Raw genomic sequence first — 20,653 nt, 5'->3', positions numbered from 1 at the left:
TTTCTTTTATAATATTTAATTTTTTAAATGCGCGCGTTGTGATCGTACGTGTTGAGGTCGAGTCCGCGGCCGGCCATCTTGTCGTCGATCCACGGCCGCAGCTTGACGACATCAACATAGACGCCGGGCACGCCGTCGCCGCCGCAGCCGATGCCCCACGCCACGATGCCGGACTGGTAGTAGCGGTTCTTCTCGCCCTAAAACACGAATAGTCTTCGATGAGAGGCTTGCCACTCGGGCGCGGGCGGTTGGCAGCTTACGTCAGCGTTAACAACAATTTCCACAGGAATATATCCTATCGGCTTCAGCCCTGTTGGGCAGGGAAGTGGGCAGCGCGAGGATGTAAATAGTCATCGCGCTGCCACTCGTCATGCCGCTGCCACTGCCCGACGCGGCAAGTACATACGTTATAGAGGGCTGAGTGTAAACGATATCTCGTGTCGTTACGTTTTAGGGGCTTATCGCGGTAGGCGAACGGCGTCGGGGCGGGCATGCAGCGAATTCGTCACCGACGCTCAGCGGGAAGTTTTGGGCTTTGTACTGAGTTTTTTTCGGACGTCCTTGGTGCGCAATCCTGCAAAACGTGTCCGCGATATATTCGCTGCATGCACGCTCCGCCCTAAAGCCTCTTGCCAATATATAAAAATCTTAGAGACCGTCATCCAAATCCCAAATTCAGACAGTAAAACACCATGTCTTCTAAGTTTTAACCCACCTCAATGGGACAAACAAGCGGTGATCCACCGTCGCCCCTGCAAGTGTCGCGGCCGGGCTCGCCGCCAGCACACATGAAGGTAGAATGCAGCTCGAACGCCGAACCCAGACGCGTGTTGCGAAGCTGGCTGCGGCAGGTCCGCTTGCTCACTACCGGAACTTCAACCTGGAGAGAGAGAGAAGAGTAGAGAACTCATGTCACCTCAGTTCTCCCGTGACAACGATGGAAAGGAGCTTTTATAAAGAGTTATAGGTACCTATATAGTAGCTAATGTATCTAGTTCAGTTTGGCAAAAATGTATATAATGAAAACCTATGGAAATATGACGTTTCGCGAACTGGACCATAAAAATGTTCTAACAGAGAATTACCTTCTTCAATATAATCGCGTTTTGGCCCTCCTCGCCGAACCTGGTCTTGCCCCAGCCGGTGGCGAAGCACCGCGTGTCGTCGGGCGTGTCGGACTCCGGCGGCGGCAGGCACGCCACCCCCACGTTGGGCGCCAGCTCCATGGGCGTTGTGAAGAATAGCAGAGCGATATTGTAGTACAGGGTTTCTGGAAGTATTTGGTCCCGATAGTTATTTTACCAGAAAGCCTTGTGAAATACAGCGCTTTTTATAGCCATTCAAGTTTTAAAGCTCATAAATCGTGTGACGTGTCATAATACAATGCGTAATTGTGTCTGTCTGTTTCATTTTCACGGATTAGGCGTGAAAATTTAAAATTGGATATGGAGATATTTGAGTATGTGAACAAGGCAAAAGCGTTTCCACTAGATATGTGTTCCGAGGAATGTGTTTTTAAGATCCAATAGAATCGCTGCGCTGAGCGAGGTTGGTGGTGGTTCTCAAAAACACATTCCTCGCTGCATCTCTGGTTGAATTTGGAAACGCAGCCCGGACGAATTTGCGGGCAACATCTAGATTCTAGAATAACTCAGTGTCTCGTTGCATGTCTATCCGTACACTGTCCCCTAGACCTGTGTTCGCTTGCATTCTGATAGATTATCATTCGAGTAATATCGGTATTATCAAAACCACAACTAAGTTTTCTTTAAGACAAAGTTAATCCATATAATATTATGGTTGCTTCTTACGTTTGATGAAGTCCTTATGCACGACGACGCTGGCGACGTCTCTCTCCTGGTGCGGATAGATCTCTCTTGTGGTGACGGTATCCCACTCTCCCGCGCGCACCTTCAGGTCTCTCTCCCCGGACACTAGGTGGGCTGCGGTGAGCACGGCGTTCGGATGGATGAGAGATCCGCCACCGAGGTAGGTCTCTTTCGGTAGTTTCCTGAAAATACGTGTCAATAACAATAAATGATATGAACAGTTCTCATGGAGCCTTTTGATTCCTTGAAACACGCCTCAATTTCAATATCTAACTTGGCAGTTAGGTACTAAGCTCTTTTCTGTTTTACGAGTCAAGATACTAAAATACAGTGGCAGCCTCAGGGGTCGATCCGATTCCGATGGTACCAAATTGTGGCACTCACTGGACTAAAAGTAACAGCTGCCCTTAGAGGAGTAGAAGACCGAATAAAATGGAAGAACTTAACTACCGAAGTAGAGGAGAACTTTTCCAGGCGCGACCTTTTGTAATAAAGAAAACGACAAAGAAGAAGAGATAAATTGATGAGCTTACTTCATGACGGCGACCATCCAGGGGAACTCGGCGAAGCCGGCCTCGCCGTCCACCGACTGCACGCGGATGCTGATGCCGTTGGGGTTCCTCCAGCCGCAACCTTTTCTCTGCAACAAGTTGTAAGGCGGAAATGAAAAAACTGTGGATACAAATTCATCTAGATAACAAATAGGTTAGATTAGGCCCTATTATTACCCAACCGCTCACGTGTTTAATATTTCACATAACGAAGTTATTCCAATACAGCGCATCGACGATGGACAAACGGTCCAACGGAATCTTATCTATATCTATACTTATAATAAAATCGTAGAGGTAAATTTTTTGTACATTTTAAATAAACTTGAAAAAACGAGCATAGTAGAAGAGTAATAGAACACATTTTAACTGTTTTTGAAATTTTTGTTTCTCTGTCTGTCTGTTTGTCGGTTTGTCTGTTTGTCTGTTTGTACAGGCTAATCTCTGAATCCGCTGTACCGATTTCAATGAAATTTGGCATGATGATACCTTACATCCCTGGTCAACATCTTAGATACTTTTTTTGAACCGACTTTCAAAAAAGGAGGAGTGAATGTTTACTTTGCTGTTTGTGGTCAGATTTTCAAAATTCTTTTTTTGTTATATAAATTTTGTTACTTTATTGTAAACGTGGTATCAAATTCGGGCAATTTGATACCATGTTTACAATAAAATCGGCCAAGTGCGAGTCGGACTCGCGCACGAAGGGATCCGTACCGTTATAGAGAAAAAATAGGCTGAAAGTTGTGTTTTTGTATGGGAGCCCCCCTTAAATTTTATTTATATTCTAATTTTATTATTAATTATTAAAGTACACATATAATTAAAGAGTCTGTGAAAATTTCAACTGCCTACCTGATGTCATTATTGATATCGAGCAAAAAAGGCCAAAAAAATCATGTTTGTTGTATGGGAGCCCCCCTTAAATATTGATTTTATTTTGTTTTCAGTATTTGTTGTTATAGCGGCAACAGATATACACAATCTGTAAAAAATTCAGAACTCTAGCTATAATGGTTCTTGAGATTCAGCCTGGAGACAGACAGACGGACAGACAACGAAGTCTTAGTAATAGGGTCCCGGCTGTTTTTACCCTTTGGGTACGGAACCCTAAAAACTCCTCGAAATTGTGGTTTAATAATTGTAGATTATGAATCTGAGAATAAGAGGTAGGTTAAGGAGGGATAGAGATGCCTACGTCACATGTTCCTTTCCCCTGTCCTGTGGCCCCCATCCCCTGTCCACGCCAAGCGGTCTTCGAAGAAAGGATTTTTCAAAACGATAAGTATCTGAGGTTCAAGTTTCCTGGGTCTTTGATGTAAATTTAAAATTTCGTGTGTAATATAGATCCAAATAAAATAGTCGTAGATGGGTGTTCAATTTTCTAAATCTCGATTTTAATAACATACATTCACGCGGACGAAGTTGCGGGCAACAGCTAGTCTATAATATAAAAATGAGTCGCTGAATGTGTTGCTAAGCGCAAAACTAGAGAACGGCTGAACGGATTGGGCTAATTTTAGTTTAAAAATATTCGTAGAAGTCCAGGGAAGGTTTTTAAGTGACACGAAGTTCACCGGGACAACTAGTATTATATAAAATTCTCGTGTCACAATGTTCGTTCCCGTACTCCTCCGAAACGGCTTGACCGATTCTCATGAAATTTTGTGAGCATATTAGAGTAGGTCTGAGAATCGGCCAACATCTATTTTTCATACCAAAAATTATTTATATGGCAAAACAACGTTTGCCGGGACAGCTAGTACTCATATAAAATAATATCATTTAGGACTAGCCCCTTTCCCAAATCCCACTATTATATGAAGATTCAATATCAGCGAGATATCAAGTAGATACGGTTAAAGTTTTCAATACACATGAGAAAAATGTAAAACATCTAGTTATTTTTAAAAAAGGTCTACCTGTGGTGGTTCCGGCACTGGAACATTGTCTGGACTCACTTCCGGCGCCTTACAACATTTCTCCAGGCTGGACAAGCACGAGTCTTTCAATCTAGAAGCAGGAATTATACGTTTGACACTACAAGACAGATTCTGTGTACCATTCATGTTTAACGCGGGAATAATGTTTAAAAGTGATAGAGTGGATATGAGGTTTAGCGACTGGTAATAATGGGCATTAGTGTTTAGGTGCAATTGGTAAAAATAGGTTTTAAGTGTTTGGGTGTGGTTGGTAAAAGAGGGCATAAGTGTTAAAGTGCGGTTGGTAAAAGTACGGGTTGGGAAAAAAGGAGCATTAGTAGATGTTAGGGCTGGGACACAAAAACACGGCACGACGTGGTACGGTAAGGTGAAAATGGACATTAATATCTAGGTACTATACCGCATATCGATGAGGTTTTCACCGTCGACGTTAATGACGTCGTTGTTCTTGCACTGGTAGTACAGAACACAGAACCCCTCCTCGTTCTTGTCGGTCGTGCACGGTAGTGACGGTACAGTTTCGTTCGCTGTAAGGGTCGTAATGTTCAATAACATCATAAAGGTCGCAGAGCACGAAGAAATTCGTATATCGACTCTACTTTCTTCTTTTACTTTAACGAGTAGGCAGACAAAGAGAATATAATCACTACTGTAGGGTCTGTATGTAGGTTTATATTGATATCGTAACGTTTTTAGCAACAAGTTCGTCTGCGAGAGTTTGCCTAACAGGCATAGAGCCCATTGTCAACAATCAACATGCATTCGATTTAAATTCGATTCGAGGTTGTCAACATTTTTGACTTCAAGTTGCTATCGCAACTCTAATTTTTACGCTGAAGGTTAATCTATTTTGATATGAATATGAAGATACTAATTCCCGTAATAATTAGTACCTACCTGGATGACCGAGCTTTGCTCGGCATAGCAAACACTCATTGACTTCGTGTTACTTAATAACGCCATCTGCTGGAATAGCTTTAGCTGTTGTTGTGTCCACAGATTACTAGTATATATTTATAGAGTTGTGTCGTAAAGCAATTAGTTGCTCACAAAATAGTTTTATTATTCGCCAATAGATGTCAGGAACAGTCATATTTTTCAGTTTATCGATTATCGATAAAACACGAATAAAAAGACATTTTCTAAAAATGATTCCTAGCTAGATCGATTTATCGCCCCCGAAACCCCCTATATACTAAATTTCATGAAAATCGTTGGAGCCGATTCCGAGATTCCAATTACCTATATAAACAAGGAATTCTTGTATATAAACAAGGAGCAATTCTTGTATATATACAAGAATTGCTCGTTTAAAGATATAAGATAACTACGTAGAAGAGATTAGAGGGTCACTTTTTTTTTCCAATAACAAAATATGATAAACCTTACCCTTTCCCGGCGTAAGATCTAAATCTGACCCAAGACGGGGCGACGGCGACTGTAGAGTCGCCAGCGCCAGCGACAGAAAAACCACACCACGCAGCATCTACAAGAAATACAACAGAAAGATGAGTAAATAGTTCCCAGCTTAACTTTAGCTGGCACCTCAAACAGCATAAAAGGTATTCAAATGTACTAAAATAAGTAAAAGGAAAGATTATTTGACGAATTTGATGAAGTTCGACAGAGTATGATATAAATAAATAAACCTCGATTGATCAGTGACTACGAGAAAATTCCCATACACTTTTCAAAGGCACATTTGTTCAGACACTGAAATACACTAACATATACAAAAACTGGGCAGTTCTGGAGATATTACATACATACGCGTCGAATTGATAACCTTCTTTTTTTGAAGTCGGTTAATAAGAGTATCCATCTTAACCTTGACAACTTGTTCTAAGATAAAAAGTAACAATTTAAGTTTTTATCTTTGTTATAACTTGCTGTTGCAGCGGTTATCGATTATATTATTATTATAACCGGCCAGAGCGGTTCTTTAAGTTGTTTTAAACAAATATACCTACATAAGTTAAAAATAATATGGATTTTTGTTTAGTAAATAGTAGCGGATAGTAGTAGATACCTAATATTCAAACTGTTATCAAGAGTCAACTTATAGTCAAGTACAAGTTTTATGCAGTAATTTTTCAACTTAATTTTTCATTAAAAAGTCAAAACCACGAAGATATTAAAATTATGAGATGGAACCTAAGTTACAGGTACTTTTGATCTAGTGCAGTGATTCCAAACCTGTGGTCCGCGGACCAACTGTGTTATCTATGGACCATACATAATACTAACTTTTTGCTGTTTATTTTATGAATGGGGTCCGTGAAAACTGCTTGCTAGGAGTCCGTGGCTGAATAAGGCTGGGAAACACTGATCTAGTGCTTACTATTATTGAAAAAGCTCCAAGTTATTTTTAAAACACGTCTCACCTTGTGTCGATCCGAAACACGTCTGTAGCTAGCTTGACATTGCGCGGGAAGTCCATACATTTTCCTCATAATTAGAACCTGTGGTTTACCCGAAGATGCACTTAATGGTTGATTTATTACATATTTGTATTGATTTAATATTACATCTAATATGCTAATGCATGATATATAAAAATGAATATTCAATTTTGTTAGTCTAGCTTAAACTCGAGAACGGCTGAACTCAGTTGGCTTATTTTAGTCTTGAAATATTCGTTAATGTCCTGCTGGTAGCTAGGTTTGTTCGGCGAATAAATATAAAATAATTGGCTAAGTACGAGTCGGACACGTGCGCGAATGGTTCCGTACCATTATAGAGCAAAATCAGGCCAAAAATTGTGTTTTTTGTATGGGAGCCCCCCATTTTTTATTTTATTTTAATTAATATTAAAGTACACATATAACTAAGAACTTTGAAAAAAAAACAAGCAGGTACCTGTTGCCATTATTGATAATAAAGCAAAAAAATCACGTTTGTTGTATGGGAGCCCCCCTTAAATATTAATTTTATTTTGTTTTTAGTATTTGTTGTTATAGCGGCAATAGATATACTTACATAATCTGTGAAAATTTCAACTCTCTAGCTATCTTGAGTTGCAGCCTGGAGATAGACAGACAGACAGACGGACAGACAACGAGGTCTTAGTAATAGGGTCTTCTTTTTACCCTTCGGGTACGGAACCCTACAAAAACACCAGTTTACTACCGCGTAAGTGTAAAAGATGATAACACATAAATTTATATAAAACCTAAATTTTACCCTATGCTGTGATATTTAGCTAGTAATCTGTAATCGTTAATGTAGCTGTTATACAAGTACTATCGAGGAAGTTGATTCCTATGCAATTGACAGACCAACGTTATTTGGTCGAATATGTCAATTCAATGTTAATTGTGATCTGTCAGCTGGGTTTGACATGACGCAACTACGTACTTAGGTCCCCGATTTGCATAGGAATTAACTTCTCTGATAGTACATAAGCAGCAATGCACTTTCTTCCATTTGCTATTTTATTTGTACAGGAGTTAATATTTTAATGTAATTAACATTTAACATTTAACACTGGATGAGTGCATGACTGCACAGTGCACACATCGGAGACAATGAAATTCAATATTATAAGGAACGAAAACGTATATAACTGCCCACACCGGTTTTGGTAATGGTGGCCGGTTTCATTGAATCCAGGCCAGTTACGCAGGAGTAATTTTATAGTGCTCAAGTGTGTGCGCAGTACACAAGAGCACTCTCTATTCATTTCACTCTCATAAGTCATAACCCAGTGGAACTGACGCGGGACGACCGACACGACTGGCGAGAGATCAGGCGCAGGACCGACTATTTACATGCCCATCCGACCAAAGAATTCTATTTTAAATAGTAGTTTTTGCATCCGACGCATCTTACTTGTCAGGCAATCAGGTGATCAGCCTTTTCCTAACCAAACTTGGAAATAACATGTTTCCAACGCGGGTATTAAAATTTCGAACCCACGACTTCCGACTTCCGACCTCTGTGGTTGAATCCGAAGCATTAAAAACATGTTAAGTACGAGCTTTTGCCCGCAGCTTTGCTCGCGTTAAGAAGGATTATTATATACAAACTTTCATCCCCTATTTTAACCCCTTGGAGTTGGAATTGATCAAAATCCCTGCATGCCAAATTTCAGCCCGATCCGTCCAGTGGTTTGGGCTGTGCGTTGATAGATCACTATGTCAATCAGTCAGTCAGGACTCACCCTTGAGTTTATATATATATATATATATATATATATATATATATATATATATATATATATATATAAATATATATATATATATATATATATATATATATATATATATATATATATATATATATATATATATATATATATATATATATATATATATATATATATATATATATATATATATATATATATATATATATATATATATATATATATATATATATATATATATATATAAAATAACTGTATCAATAATAATAATATTATATATACTTAATAACAGATATTTGGTATCTATATATATTTATATTTATACAGGGTGTAACAAAAACAAGTGATAATAATTTAGGGTGTGTATGTTTTCCCTGTAGAGAGTTCTCTGTGAAAGTAGCAGCGCTGAAATACCAAAAAAAAATTTTTCACTTTTGTATGGGGAAACTCGTGACGCTCGGACCCTTGCCCATACAAAAGTGAAAAAAAAATTTTGGTCTTTCAGCGCTACTACTACACCCTGTATATATATATATATATATATATATATATATATATATATATATATATATATATATGTATATATACATATATATACTTATATATATATATAGATACCAAATATCTGTTATTAAGTATATATGGGTTTTGCGTTGTTTATTATAATAGTTTTAAGATAAACATAATATTATTATTATTCATACTGTAGTGGTAGTCTTCTAAGTTCTATAATATTATACTTATTACTAACATAAATAACGCCCGCAACTTTTTTGCTTTTGTCCTTTCCCCTCTTATGTATCATTCTTATTATAGCCGAAAGCGTAAGAGGTAACAGACACAGTTTCGCATTTATATTATTACTAAGGATTGTATCAATATGGTGAGTCATTTTGTCTTATTCCCTATCTTTATGCAAACGAGCTATATGTTGGGCGGCCATATTTGTTTACTTAGCCGACCTCGTTTCGACCTTGTGGAACAAGTTAGCCGTGAATCCTACAATTATCTGTACAAGTCGATACAAACAAAATTTGAGCTGCTATATTGTGAGGGCAAATATATTTTATTTTTGTACAGCGCATCACCCGTTTTTTACAACTCTTTTAAATTTATTGGAGGCCAATGATATTGTATGAAAAACATCATTGTTGGAGGCATATTTTTTTATTTTATTTACTTATTTAAACATTTATTGCACACAAGACACTGTTTACATAAAAAAATTACATAGAAAGACGACACAAAGGAACTGCTTATTTGTAAAGAAATTTCTTACAGCAGCCCTGCGGAGAGAGATGTGTTATAATATCAGATAGAGCGTAAAAGTACACAAAACTAATAACAATAATAATAATAAAACATATATTATGTATTATATTAACCAAAATAAATAATAGTACAATATTAATAATTATAAATAATAATAATAAATACTATACAATATGTCTATAATACATAATTACTTACTATAATATGTATATTTAATAACGTTACTTAAATGGATTGAGATTCTTGAAGATAATGCTCTTTCAAGCGTTTCTTGAACACACTGATGGTAGACCTATCACGAACAGTGTGGGGAAGCGAGTTCCACAATCTGACTGCATGAACTGTGAAGGAGTACGAGTAAAAGTTGGAACGATGGGAAGGGAGTGAAAGATTCGAAGAGTGAAAGGAATGGTCGGGAAAAATTGAACCGTTCAACAAGGTAGGAGGGGGAAAGGGGATTATACAGGATATTATACAATAGACAAAGGATATGGGAATTGCGACGGAGACGGATAGGAAGCCACTTAAGTTTTGACCTATGAGCTGATATGTGGTCAAACTTTTAACTTTTTTAAAAAACATAAAGCGTATGCAAAGGTTTTGCAAACGCTCTAATTTTGTTAAAAGCTCTTCGGTCAGGTCTAAGTAGCAGGAATCGGCATAATCAAGGATTGGAAAAATGAGAGTTTGGACAAGTAAAATTTTGGTTTGTGTAGGTAAAAAGTTTTGTAGGTTCCTCATCATGTGCAGCGAGTGGTGTACTTTCCTGCTAACTTCGTTAACCTGAGGCTTCCAACAGAGGTTGCTGTCCAAAATTAAACCTAAATTTCTTGCCGTTTCTGTATACTCAATAATGATACCGTCATATACGATATTCGGCACATGACGTAATCGCTGGGTCATATATCGGCTAGGTCATGTATAGGCCTATTATAATGGCCTGTGACTTGTTGACTCTGACTTTTTGGCATATTGTAAAAAATTACAAGTCATAGTACTAGCTTTTTTCACCAATTTTTAGCCATAAGTTTTCACCAACTCCTGTCTTTAAAAAAATGTCCTATATAACATGTTATCCATAGGACCTAAGATAGGTTAGATAGGCATAGGTTGTTGTTTTATTTGTGTTTGGGACCTAAAATTGTGCTACACAACATAATATTTTATTGACTCCTCAGCACCGAGAAGGGTTTTTCTTAGATAAGTTATTTCTTAGGTCCTGGCTTACTAGTCACCGAGACAACATGGCGAGGCAGCGTTAAGTCGCTACCAACAAAATGTAGAGGTAAGTACCTTTTTTATATGGGGAAATGGCATGCCCGGCGGATTGGGGATCTTGGCCGGGATTACCGGGGTATGTTATGACATACCCCGGTGTGGGTGTGACACCCACACGAGGGGAGCTCACAACTCACATAATATGTTATGTGAGTTGTGAGCTCCCCTCGTGTGGGTGTCACACCCACACCAGGGGAGCTCACAACTCACACGCACACAGCACCTATGGTGCTCCACGGCAGAGTGGGGGTATGAAAGACACTACCGCAACTACCTAGAGAGCAACTCTTGATTTATGTATGGGCAGTGTAGGCCATGGCCTATAGGCGGCAGCGTCCTATGGCGTCCTAGGGGGGGCGGCAGCGTCCTAGGATGGTGACAGAGTTAAAGTGGCCTATACTCATAAAAAATAATAAATCTGGCCCTACTAGAGAGTAGAGATGCCTAGCTAGAGTCGAACTCTACGGTACATTGTCTACAACGTGCACTTTATGATGTTAATTATTATTGTTGTCTAATGGAAGAACACTATACAGTGTACACATATTGTGTATAATAATTAGAATCAATTGTTTTTCCGATGTTGATGTTATGATTATAATACGATTTGATTATTTACTCGTATTATTACTAGCGACGAGTTAATAATCAAAACAATATAACTATTTTACAAGGACAATTCGTTAGTACTTAGTAGTTAGGTAGTAGATACTTTATAAAGGACTTCACATAGGTACTTAGGACTCGATTATAGGTCATCGATCTCACAGGACCAGTGACGGATTAAGATTACTTGATGCCCTAAAAACTTAGTACTTAATTATTTTCTAGAAACTTTTTTAGCTAAGGTTTTTGGTGAAGACTAAGTGGTGAGACGTGATGCCCTAAGGACAGATGTTTTTTGTCCTTCTTCTGGTGACGTGATGCCCTAGGCAATTGCTTAATTTGATTAAGTGAAGGACACTTCAGAAAAGTCCATTAATACCTAGATTTCTGAATTCTGATATTCTTAAATCTTATGTTAACAAGAACCGAGTCCTGTTTAAATTATAATATTATTGTAATGGTTAGCACGTACTTAATGTTTTGCATTTCTCGACATTTACATGTGACAGAATAGTACTTAATCCTATCCTACTAATATTATAAAGGCGAAAGTTTGTTTGGATGTATAGATGTATGGATGTGTGGATGTGTGGATCTATGGATGTTTGTTACTCTTTCACGCAAAAACTACTGAACGGATTTTAATGAAACTTTACAATAATATAGCTTATACATCAGAATAACACATAGGCTACAATTTTAACCGACTTTCAAAATGGGGGAGGTGTTATGTTCGTTTTCTTATGTTCAACGATTACTCCGCCGTTTGTTAACCGATTTTCAAAATTTTTCTTTTGGTATACCTATAGGGTATCATCCCAATTTGGTATTATATTCACAAAAGTGGTGATGAAGGATCCATAAGTAATCGAGGGACCTCCTCAAAATTTATAGGGAAACATGTGGTGACTTCGGTTTCGTGAAAAGTATTCTAAGCATATTATGCTACCAACAAGTAAGATTTTGCACCGAGGTATACCTGGTATACCGTGGTTCGGAAGGTGCTGAGAGAACTCCTGATTCTTTATAGATACAAGTTTGGGAGTTTCGGCATTGTTTTAAGAACGGAAAGCTTAAGCTACTATGCAAATTACATTCATCATCATCATCACTACCATATTATACCATGCATCGTCCCATGATTATGGCCTGTTATTGGTACTTTTCATAGTCTTTTAGATCGAGACTCGAGTTTGTCAAGCGATAATTAAAAAAATCTATACTTATAATATTATAAACCTGAAGAGTATGTTTGCTTGAACGCGCTTATCTCAGGAACTACAGATCCGATTTAAAAACTTATTTCTAATTTCAGTGTTACATAGCTCATTTATCGAGTAAGGCTATAGGCTATATTATTATCACGCTACGACTAATACGACCGAAGAAACTCAGGAAAATGTGGGAAAACGGGGGAAATATTAGAAAGGGTTTACCTCACGAACTACTGGAGCAATTTTTATGGCAATATTTGGCACTTATATAGAGTAGACCACGTGAAGAGAGTATAACTATTTTTCATGGGAAAATGTACGGTTTCTGTAAAATTCCTAATTTACGCGGGCGAAGCCGCGCGGGACATCTAGTACTTTAATATAGGCAGAGTAGACAGAATAATTATGTCTATTGTGATATAGGTAAGTAAGTGCTTTATCAATTGTTATTTTACATATTGATTATTAAAACTTCATAAACTCATGTATACTTTAATAATCAACGAATATAGCATGTCGAAATTCTCAGCGTAGGTACTTATTTGTTTTCGTAACTTAATACGATAATAACTAAACAAACAAGAATTCAAAGTGCATTGTAATGATACTAATTTAAAGTGACCGTGCGCGTGAGTGTTAACTACGTTAACAAGTTTGTTTATATTTTAGTCGGACTGCTCCCAGCCAGTGTATGTCATTGGTGTTTGCATGTTTTATTTTACTGTGGGTTGATGCCCGCTACAAGTCGTACGTGCAATTTTTTTGTCTGTGGTTGTTGTGGTTATATTTACCAGTGAAGTAAACAGGTATAATTTTTATAATTATTCTAGATTCATCCATGCAATATGTATGTAGGTTTTTCTGTGCTTACTCGATATCTTGAATGTAGGTATAACTTTAGGGTTATGACTTAATATGTGTTTTATTTACTAACTTATTTACTTTCTATGGCGTTAGTGTTATTTTCAAACACAGTTAATAAATATTAAACTTAAATGAATTATTATTTATGACAACAACTTTAACTTGTTAAGTATTTATGATGATTAAAATTTAGTCTGTTTACAATTCTCTCGATGTAGCGGTAAAATCGATAAAAAGTGAAAGTGAAATATATTTTCATAAATTATGTAGTTGGTTAGTTATCCTATTGAGAATTTGCTCGATAAACATTGCGAACGTGATTAGTTTAGAAAACACTTCCATTTTAAGTGCTAAGCCAGGGCTTATTATCATAATATTACTTATATTAAACCCTGTTAATTTAGCAATCATTAAGTAAAATATCGAAGATTAAAGACTGGAGTAAAAAGCAGTAACTAAGTAGGCACCAATATTTTAATTTTTAGCTTGTACAGTTACCAATTTCTCATTTATTATCACGGTTTATTATGTGCTTGACTATATTGACACGTAAGTGCAATGCACAAGCGTTACCGTAAAAAAACTTATTTACAACCAGACCCATTATTACTTAAGGAAAAATGATATTAATAACATATTATTTTGTGCCAACTTCTCAGTAGTAAATACGCAGTAAGGATGTCTCTACAGACTACAGTTACACTAATCACTTCTAAACCTTTAAGATAAAACCCGAACAAATGTTTTTAGGGTTCCGTTCCCAAAGGGTAATAACGTAATAGACATTGTGTCATTGTGTATGTTGTCCTTGTTGAGTCTGTCCTTATAGTCTGTCTTCAGGTTCTGTCTCAAGAACCGCTATAGCTAGACTGCTGAATTTTTCACAGATTATGTATAGCAGCTATTGCTGGCTGCTATAACAACAAAATAAATGAAATATTTAAGGGGGGCTCCATACAAGAAACTTGATTTTTTTGCTATTTTATGCTCTGTAATTAAACGTTTGATGAAATGTTTTCAAAATACTCAGTTATATATTTACATTACATTATTAATAATAATATTATAATTTTAAAAAATTAAGGGGGCTTCCATACATACAATACAATTTTTGGCCTACTTTTGCTTTAATATTTAACTGTACGGCAGTACGGACTACGGAACCATTCGTGTGCGAGTCCGACTCGCATTTGGCCAATTTTTACTATATGGACATTGGACATATCGAGTATACCAAAAAGGCCTATTCCAAGTAGAATTCTTGCTGACTACGAACGTAAAATTTACTATGCGATGGTTTAAGAGGAGTCCACACCGCCCTTTTTTCCATACAAACGTTGTCCCCTGTTTCCTCCCTGGATAATGCTAGTAGAGTTATAATTTTTTGCCTGAATATCTACGGCCACTAATACAATGTCCCTATGTTTTCTTTTTTTCATAATTTAATTATTAAATAAGATATGAACGTTCAAAAACCCAAAAGAAGGCCAGATTTTCCGCTGTGTTCAAACATCCAGAAAACAGATTTGGCTAGATTTTCCAAAAAAAAGTAAAACATAGGAACACAGTTCAAGCCTTTCTTTAATCTTTAATGAAAAAAGTATTTAAATCGGTTAAGGAATGGAGAAGGAATCAGGGGACAACGAATCATTGATTTTCTGCAGTTGTCTCTATCGCGTTCTGCGGTATAGGCTTGAGGTAAGGGAGACAGCTATATAGATAGTACACGTACTTTTTTTTTCATTTTTCTAGCCCCTGGTGTATCCTCTTAACTACTAAGTATATGCAATAATTTTTGTAACTTTAATTTTCTTTACTAAAATTAAGATGTACTTACCTTAAAATACCTTAAATGGTGCGAAAAACCCACAGACGACCTTTATTGTATTTATAAATATTTAAATCATCTGAAGACTGAAGCTAGCTTAAGACTTTATTATTTGGACCGAAACCCGACTGTACATTATAAGAAGCGGTTGCTTAGCCTGTGAAGTTACATACCTTCACTACCTTAAACATACATATACTCGAATAATTACTTCCTGTTGACTGTAGGTTCTTAACTGCATAAATATTTCCGGTACGGTTAAGAGGATTCCACACCGCCATTTTTTCCATACAAACGTTGTCCCCTGTTTCCTCCCTGGATAATGCTAGTAGAGTTATAATTTTTTTCCTGAATATCTACGGCCACTAATACAATGTCCCTATGTTTTCTTTTTTTTTCATAATTTAATTATTAAATAAGATATGAACGTTCAAAAACCCAAAAAAATGGCCAGATTTTCCACTGTGTTCAAACGTCCAGAAAACAGATTTGGATAGATTATACAAAAAAAGCAAAACATAGGAACACAGCTCAAGCCTTTTTTTAATCTTTAATGAAAAAAGTACTTAAATCGGTTAAGTTTTGGAGAAGGAATCAGGGGACAACGAATCGTTGATTTTCTGGATTTTCTGCAGTTGTCTCTATCGCGTTCTGCGGTATAGGCTTGAGGTAAGGGAGACAGCTATAGATATTACACGTACTTTTTTTTCATTTCTCTAGCCGCTGTGGTATCCTCTTAAAGGAAATAAAATGCTGCTTTGCTCCTGTGCTCAATACTAAATGATAGAATACGAGAAATGCTAAGAGAATATTATAATGCTTATCTTATATCTTTAAACGAGCAATTCTTGTATATATGTATATACTATATTATATATAATTGGAGTCTCGGAATCGGCTCCAACGATTTTCATGAAATTTAGTATATAGGGTTTCGGGGGCGATAAATCGATCTAGTTAGGAATCGTTTTTTTAGAAAATGTAATTTTATTCGTGTCTTATCGAATACCGAGCAAAGCTCTGTCAAATAGCTAGTATTTATTTATACACTTACATTCTAATATATTAGCTATATAAATGCGAAAGTGTGTCTGTCTGTCTCTAAACCGATTTTGGTGAAATTTAGTATGGTGATACTTTGAGTCTTGCGAAAGGAAATAGGATACTTTTATCCGGGAAATTTGTACGTTTTCCGTGCGACAAACGAATTTTAACGCAACGTAGCGGCTGTCATCTAGCTATTGATAAAACTGTGACCTTTGAAAAACAATGAGTGGGCTCATTACTTGCATTGTAGCCTTGTACGAATTAGGCACTGGGGCCAGCGTTTTTGTTGAGTACTTGTAGAGTTCCAATGGAACTATTATCACAGTCTACAACTTCTACTAATATATATGTGGCTTAAATGCTCAACGTTTAATGCTTTAACTACAGCAACGTTTAGCACAACAAAGCACTATCAAACAAACCTTTTCATTATTAATGAGTGTAGACCAGTTGTAGTAGTAACTTGTGGTTGAAGAGTGTTGACTGTAGAGAGTTTCTACACTCATAAACTGTACTTAGCTACTAGCACTAACTGCGTGGTAAGACAAACATACAAATAAATAAGTTTGATTTGATTAAATATCGACACTAATATTATAAATGCGAAAGTGTTTCACGATACAGTTAATCAATAGTACACTTCTGCTTTGTACGCCCCTGAGCGCACTATCTTTGTAAGTTTTGAGTCTTGACTGATTAGGGACTGAAAGTCATCCTCTTTGGGACTGAATCACTGACCTCCATTATACAAGTACGCTGGACTGATGATATCCTTTGAAATGACAGCTATTTTTTGTGCCTATTTGAAGCGGAATCAGCGACAGCAACAGATTTAGTTCTCTTCCCTCGCATTGGGGGCGCTGATTCCGCTTCAAATAGGCACAAAGAGCAGGTGAATATCATAAGTCCAACGTACTTGTATAATGGAAGTCAGTGTCTTTGGGACTGAATACTAGTCTGACAACAAAAAGTGTAGATAAAAAAAAATACCTGTCAGTTTTGAAATAGCTTCGAAACAAACTGGTACGGAATTCATAGAAAAATATTAAAAAAAAAACTCATAAAACAATATTACTTTTTGATCTCATTTAAAATTATTGTTAAACGTTTCAAAACCTACCTAACGCCTTTTACATGCTGTCTATTCACATTCCACCCGACTTCAAAAGCTTAACATAAAGAACCCTGCTTTTTTCAGAGCCGTAAGAAGTTTCTTCGGATCCCTCAAGATAATATTATGAGTATACTGAGGCGAAGTGTGTGCCTCTCGCAATACGTGGTGTCGACCAGGATCAAGAGTATCGGATCGCACGTAGGATGCCCGTCCTCTAGCCACCAGTACCTGCCCTCGGCGTACCCAGCTTTATCCTCCAAAACCGAGCAAGTCGAAAAAGTAGAAAAAGGTATGTATTTTTAAGAACCAGCAGGACGATTGCCGTTCGTTCGAATTCGGAAACTTTACCGTGCGGTCATTGGTCAATGCCTAGCACCGCGAGCGTTTATTGGATATCGTGTGATGAAGTTTCCGAATTCGAGATTGCGCATTGTGATTCGGCGGTATCCAATCACGAAAATCTTTTGATCTCTAAGCCCTAAGAATATGCTGAAGCTGATGGGAGAAATTAAAGATAGTAGGAGGAGTAGAAAGTTCATTGACAGTGATAAACTGACCATTAAGCATTAACTATCCTAGTATTTGGCGAGTGCTTTTTTTTATAAAATAGGGGGGCAAACGAGCAAAAGGTTAACATCATGGAAAGCAACTACCGTCGCCCATGGACACTCGCAACATCAGAAGAGCTGCAGGTGCGTTGCCGGCCTTGTATTCACCAGCTTAATTTTTTTCCCAGAACCAGAATCCCGGGTGCGTTTCCCGGAGGTATGGCGCGACCGGTTCAGCGCCGCCATCCAGCTCACCTCCACGCCTGAAGCCCGCAGCCTCACCTGCCTCTAACATGTACATAATATACATACACGGTGCTCACAGCTCTGTTTTATTCGACACCAAAATCCCCGCTGTTCCTGAATTGCAGCACACGTCATAATACCTATACGTGTAAGGGCCGAAACACATAACCGCGTTGCGGCACCACAACACCAAATTTGGCGGAATGGGGATTGTCCATTTTTTTTTTATTTTGCTCATTACAAAAACATTTCGAGGAATAAGGTCAGTGATCGTTTTTCTGTGTATAAACGAAAAAAATACCTTAGTTACTTATATTTTTGAACAAATATGTTTAACCTTTGTTTGACCTTCAATGACGTTAAATTAGCAATAAATTCGACCAACATTACGTTTCGAACTTTTGGTAAGCTTCTCGTATCAGCTTTCATATAATGAGAACTTGCATTTGACGAACCAGCCATTATAAATAAGATTGAAAGGAAAAAACATACTGCAAAGGTCAATTATTGGCCGCCGATGATGACGTCAGAGCGAATCTTTAAAAATTTATTGAGAAAAAACTAGCCAATGAATTTCAAAATTATTTAATTTATATTCTTAAAATACCCTATTTTATCGAAAAAAATATAAAAAGTACATGTGATTTTTTTTGGACAATGCCCATTCAGTTTTTTTACGAATTTTGAATTTTTTGGCCGCCGATTTTTGCGGTGCGGTGCCGCAACGCGGTATTGTGTTTTGGCCTAAAGGCCAAAGGGTTGTATTGTGTTTTGGCCTAAGAGCCAAAGGGTTGTCTCTTGTACGCGCGATCCTTAGATCGATAGACAACGAAAGTGAAGTGTTCCGCGCGGGAACCGTACATATTTTCGCAACAAAAACTATCCCATGTCCTTCCCCGGCTTTCAAAGTGTTTCTAAACCAAGTTTTATCAAATTCGAATGCAGAAGTAACTGATACAACGCTTACGGACACTTGTAAAAGGGAGGTCACAACTTTGTTCTCTAGCTTTAATAATAATAATAATAATAATAATAATAATAATTTATTTCAGATTATTCATCCATAGGTGTTAGTAACAATTTATTCTTAACCTATTGTTAGTAAAATTACATATCTTTAACTACATATTAACAACAGTGAATCGTAATCCACCTATGTAGAAGACGAGAGTCCCATCTGTCGGTGAAAACTCTTAGGATGCCGTTGGAGGAGGATCGCAAGCGCGCCAGCATTGAGGCACAGCGTTTGCGCATTATGGCCGCGAACCCGTCCACGCGCGCCTCGGCGAACATTCCTGACGCGCTGCATCTCCACGGCAACCCCAACAGCATCCTAAGAGTATTGTTGTACTGGACGCGCAGGTCGTTGTACGCCCGCTGGGAAAAATTAGTCCACAGGCTACACGTGTAGAATGACTGGCAGAAAGATTTAAAGAGCGTGATTTTAACTGCTTCAGTACAGCGAGCGAATCTACGAGCCAGCATATTGCAACGGACGGCCAACGACCGGCGCTCCCTATCAATGTCGACATTGTCTTTCATGTTTTCTGTGACCCAGTGACCCAAATATTTGAACTTCTGAACCCGGACTAGGGGAGATCCCGAGAGAGAGAGATCAGCCATATGCTTATACCCCTCAAAACCGGATTTGAAGACGATCCACTCACTCTTCGTGGTATTATATTTGAGCCCATGGGCCGCAGCATAGCTTTCACATATTTTAAGAAGCTGTCTCATCGCGCTGACTGACGGACTCAGCAGAACCATATCATCTGCGTAGCTGACATTGTTGACACTAACACCATCTATGTGGCAACCTGTTTTGGCTTTATTCAGCTCACTTATAAGCTTATTGATATACAGGTTGAACAGGCGAGGTGAGCTAAGTCCACCCTGTCTCACGCCACAATCTAACCCAAACGAGTCAGAGTATGAGCCAGCCCATTTAACTGTGTTCGATTGTTTACTGTACCAACATTTTAACAGTGAGATAATATCATCTGGGACGGATGTATCGTGAGCTAACTTATGCCAGAGCAAATTATAATTAACTAAGTCGAACGCCTTTGATAAATCCAGAAAACAGGCTATTATAGGCGTTTTACGATCTGTATAATACTGAACAGTCTGTTTGAGACACAAAATTGCACTTTCCGTAGACAAATT

The 20,653-nt window shown here is 37.7% G+C and overlaps 1 protein-coding gene across 1 annotated transcript; it reads right to left on the bottom strand.

Moving 5' to 3' along the window:
- On the bottom strand, positions 1-15,556 carry LOC121740279 (phenoloxidase-activating factor 2-like). The gene is made up of 10 exons (XM_042132935.1): positions 15,542-15,556; positions 6,708-6,785; positions 5,713-5,809; positions 4,724-4,850; positions 4,303-4,393; positions 2,363-2,469; positions 1,812-2,011; positions 1,086-1,270; positions 716-880; positions 1-197 (listed from the first exon to the last, which is right to left on the bottom strand). The coding sequence occupies exons 2-10, from the start codon at positions 6,774-6,776 to the stop codon at positions 24-26; spliced, it is 1,215 nt and encodes a 404-aa protein (XP_041988869.1). The 5' UTR covers positions 6,777-6,785; positions 15,542-15,556; the 3' UTR covers positions 1-23.
- Between the last annotated feature and the right edge of the window lie 5,097 nt (positions 15,557-20,653).

This window comes from Aricia agestis, chromosome 3 (genome assembly GCF_905147365.1).
Source record: "Aricia agestis chromosome 3, ilAriAges1.1, whole genome shotgun sequence".
Taxonomy (NCBI): domain Eukaryota; kingdom Metazoa; phylum Arthropoda; class Insecta; order Lepidoptera; family Lycaenidae; genus Aricia; species Aricia agestis.
The sequence above is the reverse complement of the archived record's forward strand: the minus strand, read 5'-3'. Positions and strand labels throughout refer to the sequence as shown.

Coding starts and splice junctions, on each gene's coding strand:
- LOC121740279 (XM_042132935.1), bottom strand. CDS start 6,776: ATGAGGAAAATGTATGGACTTCCCGCGCAATGTCAAGCTAGCTACAGA. Junction 5,810..6,707: donor GTGTTTCGGATCGACACAAG/GTGAGACGTGTT, acceptor TATTTCTTGTAG/ATGCTGCGTGGTGTGGTTTT. Junction 198..715: donor CGCTTGTTTGTCCCATTGAG/GTGGGTTAAAAC, acceptor TTCGTGTTTTAG/GGCGAGAAGAACCGCTACTA.